This window comes from Saccostrea cucullata, unplaced genomic scaffold, assembly GCF_032062105.1.
Source record: "Saccostrea cucullata isolate Sc308-1 unplaced genomic scaffold, CSIRO_AGI_Scuc_v1 ctg537, whole genome shotgun sequence".
Lineage (NCBI taxonomy): Eukaryota > Metazoa > Mollusca > Bivalvia > Ostreida > Ostreidae > Saccostrea > Saccostrea cuccullata.
This window is the reverse complement of record NW_026927328.1, coordinates 100,001-110,270: the sequence shown is the minus strand read 5'-3', so window position 1 is coordinate 110,270 and position 10,270 is coordinate 100,001. Positions and strand designations below refer to the sequence as shown.

Below are 10,270 nucleotides of genomic sequence, written 5' to 3'. Positions count from 1 at the left end.
AGCTTAACGGTAAACAGTTTGCTGATAACTCCAAAAGGGCGATTGGTTCCTTTTAAACCTATTATTTCCACACACTGAAATATATTCTTCCGGGATGGTGTTTTAAACATATAGATAAAGACATTGCAGTGAAATAAAAACAGTTCTTACAATGCTGACGTTACTTTTGGTTTTCGGCTTTATTTCATCCGGTAAGTATATCTATTTTGATTCCTTATCTTTTTTTCTGAAAATTTTCTTTTTTAATTAATATTTTATAATTAATTTAATCAGTGTTTGGTCATGGAAATCATCACCATTCTCTGTATCTCCCGGAAGTACCCGAACACGAGGCTAAAACATTCCTACACAAAAGACAAGCTGCTTTGGATCCTAACGCGTCCCCGATCCCGCCTACTGCACACAATTGTTACCGGGATATGAAACCTGGTGTGAACTTCACATACCCTATTGTCAAGTAAGACTGAAATAGATTTGTTTTTCAAAGTCGAAAAAAAACCGGCTTCTTTGAAAATATCAGAACATATATTATATTTGAAAAGCAATGCAGGTAATGTTATGTCGAAATAACAAATTCTCGCACTTATTTCTTTTAACTGTCTCAGCAGTTATATACTCAGTATATCTTGGCACACAAATATAATTAAATTCGGTTAATTTGAAATAAGGTCCCTCAATTTTCAATGTAAAAGAATTAAACTTTTAATGTACTAAATAATGCGTAATTAAAATATAGTAGAAATGTTATTTAGAACCAAGGTTCATGCATGAATCGACCAATACATAATGTATATCACAAATCATGTTTACAAACACTTGGCGTTTTAAACATTTCTTTTCAGGAATTAAAATACTCCTATATAGTGATTATTACTTTTATAAATACGGGATATTTTTATAACCGAAAATGAATATTTGACACGAAAAATGATGCGAGGATATGATGATGACAATGCGATGGCGACGATAGTGATAATCGCTTCATCGCCATATAGTATCATCGCTATCGCACCATCGATGCATCGTGCAATCGCACTATCGGCACTGCATTGTCGCATCATCGCTATCGTGCTATCGCTCCATTCATGATTGTTTTGGCAACATCGCACCTGTGACCAAAAGCTCGATAGTGCGATGATGCGATAGTGACCTACATGGTTGATCCGGGTTCCATAATTTTCTGATTATGGACCAGATACCTTGGACCCCTGTTTTACTCTAAAGTGGTATTCACATTGATACCCAAGAGAATGTTACCTGTATTTATCTGATGTATTTATCCTTAGGAACAACAAGAATACACAAGAGAACAGAGATGTGCAACCTTGACAACACCTTGTCCGCCAGGCCTGTTCTGCGTGTTGACCACCCCCTGTCCGGCACACTTTGCGCATGCTTGCATTGGTAAGGCTGGTTGTTATAGGACTTTTAATACATACCTGTTGTAACTTTACGATTTGTTTTTTAAAATGACGTGTTTGATTTTAGACGTAAACGAATGTGACAGTAACCCGTGTCAGAACGGAGGGACGTGTCACGATGAAGTAGGCAAGTACACGTGCACGTGTTTACCCGGCTGGACAGGACCTAACTGTGAGATAGGTAAGAGGCCAGGGATGATTATGTGATATCACTTCTTCGAATATTAAAGGTGATATCACCTATTCGAATAAGTGATTTCCCCTATATCACCTATCTGAATAAGTGATATCACCTATCTATTCAAAAGGAATATGCGATATCACCTATTCAAATAAGTGATTCCTGTATTATCTATTCGAAGAATTGATATCACCTTTTTGAATAGGTGATATCACCAATTCAAATCAAATAGGTGATATCGCTTTTTGGCACTGAACTGGTAATACCAAAACGGCGCCTCATATATAAGAAACAACTACCAGTCAGTTTAATTAACCGATTACTCGTTCGAAAGAATTTACGACTAACCGGTTTCAAAAAATATTCGATTTCCATCCCTAAAAATAACTGATTTGAACAATCATTACATATTTACTATAATAATTACAGATTGCGCAAACTTAGATCAATCAGAAATTAATATTCCGAATTAATGTTTTTTTTCTCCAGTTAATCAGTTTATATCTGGTACTTTATATGACTTGATTAATAATATTATTTTTTAGATATTAACGAGTGTTTGAGCTTTCCTTGCATGTATGGAAACGATTGCATTGAGGACAGAATAAACAGCTATAAGTGCGTCTGTAGTGAAAGATACGAGGGAGTTCATTGTGAAAGAGGTACAATGTCTGAAACGATGTAGTTTACTGTAATTCTTTGGCTTAATTTACATTTAGAATTTATTTTGCCTTTTACCGTTTTACAATTTATGGATTACAGATTGCAGACCAGGTCCTGCTGACGTCATGTTCTTGGTTGATACGTCATTTAGTCAAACCGAGGCCATGAATAGATCCATTGCTTTCATGACCAAATTCATAAAACAAGTTCCAATTGGACCTGATGACTTTCAAGTGTCCCTCGTTTCCTTTGCTTTCAAACCAGAACTGGTCTTTAATTTTACAGCTTATCAGAGTAATTCAAGTCTCCTTAATGCAGTTTCCTTACTAAGGAGTGATAGAGGAGCAACTAAAACAACAGATGCCCTTTCTTTTATTTCACAGGTAAAGTGGTTTAATGAAATATGTACAAAAATATTTCTTTTCATAATCCTTCGTTACATATATTATAAAAATGGGATATTAATCTTTCGTCTGGTTCGTCAAGATTGGTTAATATTAGAATAAACTTTTCAACTTCTTTATGATAAAACTATGCCCCCCCCCCCCCAACCTGAGGTTTATTCCCACTTAGCCAACATTTTGAAAAATCCTATTCCCACATAGCCAACATTTTCATTTTTACACCTGAGTGATTAACAGGCTATAGTCTGTTTTCTGGTATGCATATATATTAATTACCTGAGAATTATTTCCTTTGGAAAAAAAAAAGTGTAAAAATATACCAACCAGAATAAAAATCTGAGTCAAAATAAATATAAAATTAAAGAAAAAAATTAAAAGTTCAATAATTTAATAATGTAAAAAAAAGTAGCAAAATTTAACCAGGGAATTAATTAATTCAAAAAAGTAATTAATTTAAATTTATAAATAGAATATTAATATCATTTAAGTAAAAAAAAAATAGAAACAAATATATATTTTTTTGACCACACAGCGTATTTTTATTGGAAAATAAATAAAAACAATTAAGTCACCTTGAAGAAATAATTATGTATAATCATTAAAAATGGTTGTGTTTATACTAGTAAAAGTGCTTGTTCATAACATTACCGATACACAAGTTAAGTATATAATTATTTTATAAATGATTATAATTGAATGTTTTTTAAAGAATCTTCTAACTAGATCAGCATAATTATTATCAATAATTTACAGAATCAAAAGCTTGCAAATTTTGAGATCTTAATCTTTATAGTAGTAAACATGGTAAATGTATCTCAAAAAAAAATAAATTTAAAATTAGTTTCATAATTATAATTCCAGGATGAATTAGAAGTATAGTAGTACATATGCATGTATCTCTTCAAAATAAATTAAATTAGTTTTCATATTTATATTTCCAGATGAAAAAAATTCAATGTAAGCATTTATCATTTTAGGTTACATCAATGTCCAGGTATCATTAAATATAATTCTTTAGAGAAAGAGAATTTCTAATTTATTTTATATTTGAAATAAGAAGACATCTAAAATAGTTTTAAAAATAATTAAATATTTTTAAAAAATCATAGTTTTAATTAAAAAAAATTAATATTTTTATATGAATAATTTAATATTTATGAGAAGAAAACAATTAAATATTTTATATTATCCTAATAAGAATTATATACTATTTATTCAGCATATAGCTAAAACAGACTATAGCCTACCTGTAATTTATTTCTTTTGTTCTCCACCTGCACCCCATTCCCACTTGGTTTGTTCCCATTTTGCATTTAATTACAGGTAATTAAAAAATGTGTGAAAAATGGGAATTTGACCAGGTGAGATGATTACTTAATTGCTATAGTCTATACTATACTTAGCTTAGTAAGTATGTGAAAGATGACCTTACAGTGAAAAAATAAGAGAATAAATACAAAGTTAATGTATTTGATTATCTGATGATCTTATTAAAACATCTTTTGAAATTAATTTTTAGTCACTATTTTCTTTATTATATGCTATATCTTTAATTCATTTAGAATTATATCAAGATTGAAAAGTACATATTCTTTTTTTTAAGAAATTGGACTTAATAATAAATAATATGAAACAAAAATTAATAATTTATTCAATAAAATCAAATATTTTCCCATAAATATATGCTTATAAAATGGTATTAAACCTCTTAAGAATAAATCAGGTATTCACAGGTATTCACAGGTATCAGACTATAATTGCTATCAAAACACACTTCACACCTGTTGTTCTATACTAATTACCAAATGTGTGCAAAACGGGAACACACCTCCCACTTAGCCAACACCGACTTACCTGTGTTTTACCTGTATTTTTTCAAAATGTTGGCTAAGTGGGAAGACACCCAACCTGATAGCACGTAGAAACAATCAACATTACTGATGCTGGTTGACATATTAAAAAAAAAGTTAATTGCACAGAATTTCAGTGCACAAAGTTAAACTATTGATGTTATATGTATTTGTGAATTGCATATAATTGGATTTCGAGGTGCAATATTTTTCAATATTATCCCCAATTACATGCAATATTTTCATTCATTACTGTAATATTAACTTCAGATGTATCCTCTGTAAACGGTTTCAGGAAATCCTCAATCCAGCAAATGGCGCTCGTCTGCTGTCCAACATCAGTCACTACGTAGTACTTTTGACGGACGGACTGTCAACAGATCGGAACCAAGCTATCCAAGCAGCACAGATCCTGAAGGCCACAAATTTGAGATTCAAGATCTTTGTGGTCGGAGTCGGTGAAGATATTGGTCATGAAGAACTAGTACAACTCTCTACCGACCCTCTATACACGTTTGCTCCAGATAACGACGATCTCTTGTTGGCCATGTTAAAAGATTCAACAGACTATGGCTGTTCAGGTAAACTTATTTGATTTTTTTAGAAAGGCTACCGTATTTCGTTTTCAAATTCATCATTTGAGGGAGGTTATTGACCTTGAAAGAGTTTTTGAGACCATTCTTGATTGTTAATTATTTTAAAATGCATTCTATAGCATGTATAGGGATAAGTTGGAATACTCATGCAAGCACCTAACAATCGTATTTGACCTTTCCTTCAGATTGTAATAGTTCCTCTGTGACCGATGTCGTCATCCTTTTCGATACTTCTAAAGACTCCAGTCCACTAGCAGAAAACTCTCTTCATTCTCTGAAAGTGGTCGAAAAACTTTTTGACTCCTTCGACACGTTGAATACAAATGTTAGTGTTGCAATGATGACGTTTAGCAATGATACTCAAATACAGTTCGACTTTCATCAGAGATCAATCCCAGACACAAAGGCAAAACTGTATACAGTCTCCATCGAAGATAAGAAAGGAAACACGACCTTTGCTCTGTCGCATTTAGAAGACAAATTATTCAACAGTAGTTCAACAGGCAGCAGACCTGATGCTAGAAAGATTTGCTATCTATTCACAAATGGATTTTGGGGAAAAGACGATATATTAAGCATAAAACAGCAAATAGAGAAGCTGCATAATGATGGAATTAGTGTTAATATAATGGTGCCTTTTGAGATTACAGACTCGGGGCTAGACAAAACTTTGGAAAATGTTAAAGAAGCAGCGTTTGACCCATATAGGGTTTATATGATAGAGGACAATGGGAACTCAATATCCATGGCAGTGAAATCAGCAGCAAGAGACACAAAATATGTGGAATGTATACCAAATATTTTCGAAACTAAGCAATAGAAAGGTTAATAAAAATTATATTTAAAAAAAAATGTGTAATGCTCAAAAGGTTTAATTTCATGTTAAATGTTTTTTTTTCATTATCGTTCTTATTTTTTTTTAAGACAACATCTGGTATTTGATGTTGAATACAGATATCTATGTATCTCTGACAACAAGATAGAGATGCGTTTTCTGACATGGATATCTTGTCTGTTCATATGGCTACTAGTATTATTTTTTGACACATTTAGAAGACTTTGTCTCGGAAGTCTACATAAATGTTGTCAACGAGGAATTAAGCATGCTTTAGTTATCAACATCGGAGTACTCATGTGTACAATGAGAGTTGTTATTTACGAAGTTATTATGTTGATGACCAATCACAAGATGTGCAGAATTCCTAGTGCCTTTTTTATTGAAGAAGCTGTTGTCAAAAAGTAAAGATTTTATTTTGTCGCGAGGAATTGATGTATAAAGTGTAGAAAAATCGTCTGTTACGCTTTGTTGTACCCATCTCTTATCCGCAACACCCCTTTTACCACTGAATGAAATTAATGAAACTTTCACAGAATCTTTATTACATAGAGCCATTGTAGACCTTTTATTTTACTTTTTGATCGGACGCTTTGGTTTCCCATAGCAAAACATGAACACAGCTTTTCTTTCTATAATATCGAGGGGTACTTATCTCTTATCTGCAACTCCTCCTATACCAATGAATAAATTGTAATGATACTGTACTTTCTTAGATTCTTTATTATTTACCCCCCGCTTGAAAAGCGGGAGGGTATATAGAAATCGGGATGTCCGTCTGCCTGTCCGTTCGTCCGTCTGTCTGTTACGCTTTGGGGTACCAACTTCTTATCCACAACTCTTCTCATACCAATGATGAAATTTGATGAGACTTTTACAGAATCTTTATTGCATATTGCCATTGTACACCTCCTATTTTACTTTTCGATCCGACACATATTTTGGGTATCCCGTTGCAAAACATGACACTGCCATTATATTCACATGGGAGGCAGGTGTATCATTTAGTGAGCTTATTGCTAACAGTACCTCTAGTTATCGATTGTGAAACGATAGCGGTGTTTTTCTTTGAAGTTTACTGTTCTGTATTAGCAATACAGAACGGGACTACGGTGGGCGGAGCTACTTTCCGTTCTGTATTAGCCCTGTATGCAGTATTGTATTCGCCAACTATCCTGTATCTAAAATACAGCACGGTCTAAAAATAAATCTGATTCAATTTAGCAAAAGCACGTACAAATAGTAAATGCTGATGTTTTCCTATTATAAATTTTGAAGAAATACCCGGTATTTTCCTGAGAATGTAAAATGTCAAAAATTTTCAATCACTTTTTAAAAACTTATTCCACACAGAATCTACACGTAATTTCGATCCAAAGTAAAAGGAAAATTCGCAATAACGGAAAACATCCTTTGTACGTAATTTCGCTCCAAACGAAACGGAAAATTCGCAATAACGGAAAACATTCACTCTCCTCTTACAAAATCATTCACGTCCATTTTTTCCGCGTTTTTATTTTTTAAAATCCTTCTCGCTGACGACAGCCACACGCCTCATAATGTCGCAATTCAATTTGAAAATAAAAATCCATGAAATCAAAGTCCATCGAAGAATTTTCTGTAAATCCTGTTTTTGTTAATCTAGATAAACCGGGATTTTAAGACCCCTCAGTGAAATAAATTTGTGATAAATCTCCATCTTCAATTTAATAGATCACAACAATGACGGTTAAATCCTCCACCTTATCCATTAAGACTGACTATCACTCGATTACGTCAACCCCGTTAAATTGTCAAAACTAATCTGACCGAATTTTACGTTTTCTGTGGAAATATATATTCTGCGGATGCGTACTCCCCGTCAGGGCCTCATCTACAGAACTCTGGCGGAAGTTTGGATGCTGCAAAGTTATAAAGTGGGCGGAGCTATTTTTGATATATCGTGTCACAAATCATTTAGGAGGCAGGTTCTGTATCATTTTGGGGGTGGAGACTCATTGCTCGCGCACTCGTCTCCACCTCCAAATTTGTAGTTATTGATTAAATAATACTTAGACTGAATATGCTAAGATATATTTATAGATTTATGTGCACATTTCAATACATGTAGATATAATATGGATGCAAAGGAAATAAATCCAACAATTAGAAAAACGTTGTGAAGTACTAGGTATTTATTTCAAAAAAGAGAAAACAATCAAAACTGCCATAGTCTATCCAACATTTATTAAATGAATTCACACTACAGTCAACATCTACATTTTTGACAAATTGATAGCCAAGAACATTAAGGCAAAGGATATAGTAAGGAATTTAACAAGAAAATGAACAAAGTATTCTAACATTACAAAAGAAATAAGCACACAAAAAAAAAAAAAAATTGATACAAAATAACACTGGGAGTATTTTACACTGACACAATTTTTAGTTAAACCTTTAAAGAATGCAACATTTATTATTCCGGTAAAGACAGGTAGAATATAAGAATGCAATGTAATGTTAATTGATTTTTGTTCCATAAATTATATTATACTGCACTTTGCATTAACCATGCTTTTTAATAGTCCATATCTTAAATGGATACTGTTCTTTACGCAGATTTTTGACAAATAAAATTATGTCTTTCATGACATCTCCCATCATTCCAAGCAAATTTATGACTACTGAATAATTGTGCGCAATGCTCACCCTTAGAACCGACATTATTAGGTTCTCCCCGCCCCCAGTTGGAATAATAAACCCTGGTGTTACTGCTCGTCCACTTCCACACACCTTCAGAAAATATATCAATAGCTCCAAGCCAATACCTTCCTGTAATTTGAAAACATGTAACAATCAATCAATCAAAAAAGAAAAAAAAATGAGAACATGTTAATAAAGAAGAATATGACTCACACACACACACACCCTCACACACACACCCACACACACACACACACACACACACACACACACACACACACACACACACACAAAGGAAGTCAAAAAAAGAACAAAATTTAAAAAAAGAAAATCGGAAGTCTCTGACGAAAACATGGTTACATTTGTTTATACATGAGTTATAACAAAGGAATATAATAATCCTTAATTAAGGTTTTGTGAAGCAAGTCCTATTGCAATTCCACACAAACTGAGGGGGGGGGGGATAGCCTTTTGAAAAAATAAAAAAAAAAACCACCAAAATTCTATTTTTTCACCATATCAACAACGTTTATAAAAAAAAAAATGCATGATGTAATATAATCTTCTTTGTAGCACGTATATTTTCTTGAAATCAGATAACACTTTTGAAGAAGCAACTTTCTAAAAGAATGAGCTTTTCCGAATAATGAAAAAATGGTATATCGCAAATGTACAAGGTACAAAAAAAAAGCATAGTTATAAATGATGGATAGAGACAATCTAAAAGATAACATAGAGAGGAACATTTTCATAATATATTTTGATATCATTTTAGTGATGTTTTAGGTTTCACGGGTTATCAGAAATTGTCATATGTATGCGTGTAATATCGCTACCCAAAAGCTGTTTATAATGCATATTTTGTATATAAGAAAAACCTACGAACCTGAACCACGTGTAAGGCGTCTAGCTTCATGTTTAAGAAAGTAATTTACTGATGATGATTTTATCTCTGCCAATTTTGCTCCATAGGCCTTACAAAATGTCTAGAGTAGAATGAGTAAAATCTATATTAATCCCGATACTAGACAAATTAAAAGATTTTTACCATAAAAATTCTTTTAAACACTTCCAAGTTAAGTCAAATTATAATTTGAAAAAAAAAATATCAATGTTCTCCTATAACCTCCACTCATTAAAAAAAAGTACCTAACTGTTACCTTAATAATGTAAATGTTATGACTATGCTGATTGTGGAGAAATACTGTGAATGTTTATTACCATTGCATCAATCCATTCCATAGGATATCGAGTGACAAACAAATAGCAGTTGTTTGAATATCGTATCCAGTGATTGGGACATCTTGCAGAGGCGCCAAACCCTTCAGAAAATCAAACAGTTAACTATCATGCATTATATTTAGCAAGAAACTAATAATTACGAGGGGTGATCAAAAAGTTTGCGAACAAATTGAATACTGTAAAATCACATATTTTCGTGGGGTCAAATTTTCGTGGTTTGAGTAAAAACTCTCGGTTCGTGGGGTTTTGAATTCATGGATGAGTAGTTGTTAAGTAGTATTGTATGTTACATTTTACATTTCGTGATGGATATGAATTCGTGGGTCTCTTCATACCTCGAAAACAACGAAAATTAAACCCCCAGGAAAATTTGTGATTTCACAGTAACTTCCATAA

At 32.7% G+C, this 10,270-nt stretch overlaps 1 protein-coding gene and 1 pseudogene across 1 annotated transcript in view; one reads left to right on the top strand and one right to left on the bottom strand.

The window, feature by feature from the left end:
• On the top strand, positions 1-6,110 carry LOC134274096 (von Willebrand factor A domain-containing protein 2-like; annotated as a pseudogene).
• A 1,998-nt stretch (positions 6,111-8,108) lies between these two features.
• The window catches only part of LOC134274095 (perlucin-like protein), a 3,114-nt gene continuing 952 nt past the window's right edge, over positions 8,109-10,270 (bottom strand). Inside the window, exons 2-4 of the mRNA XM_062756341.1 lie at positions 9,854-9,954; positions 9,519-9,618; positions 8,109-8,761 (exon numbers count right to left, since the gene is read on the bottom strand). Of these exons, the coding sequence (XP_062612325.1) occupies positions 8,541-8,761; positions 9,519-9,618; positions 9,854-9,954 (422 nt within the window). The 3' untranslated portion in view covers positions 8,109-8,540. The remainder of the gene's footprint in view (positions 8,762-9,518; positions 9,619-9,853; positions 9,955-10,270) is intronic.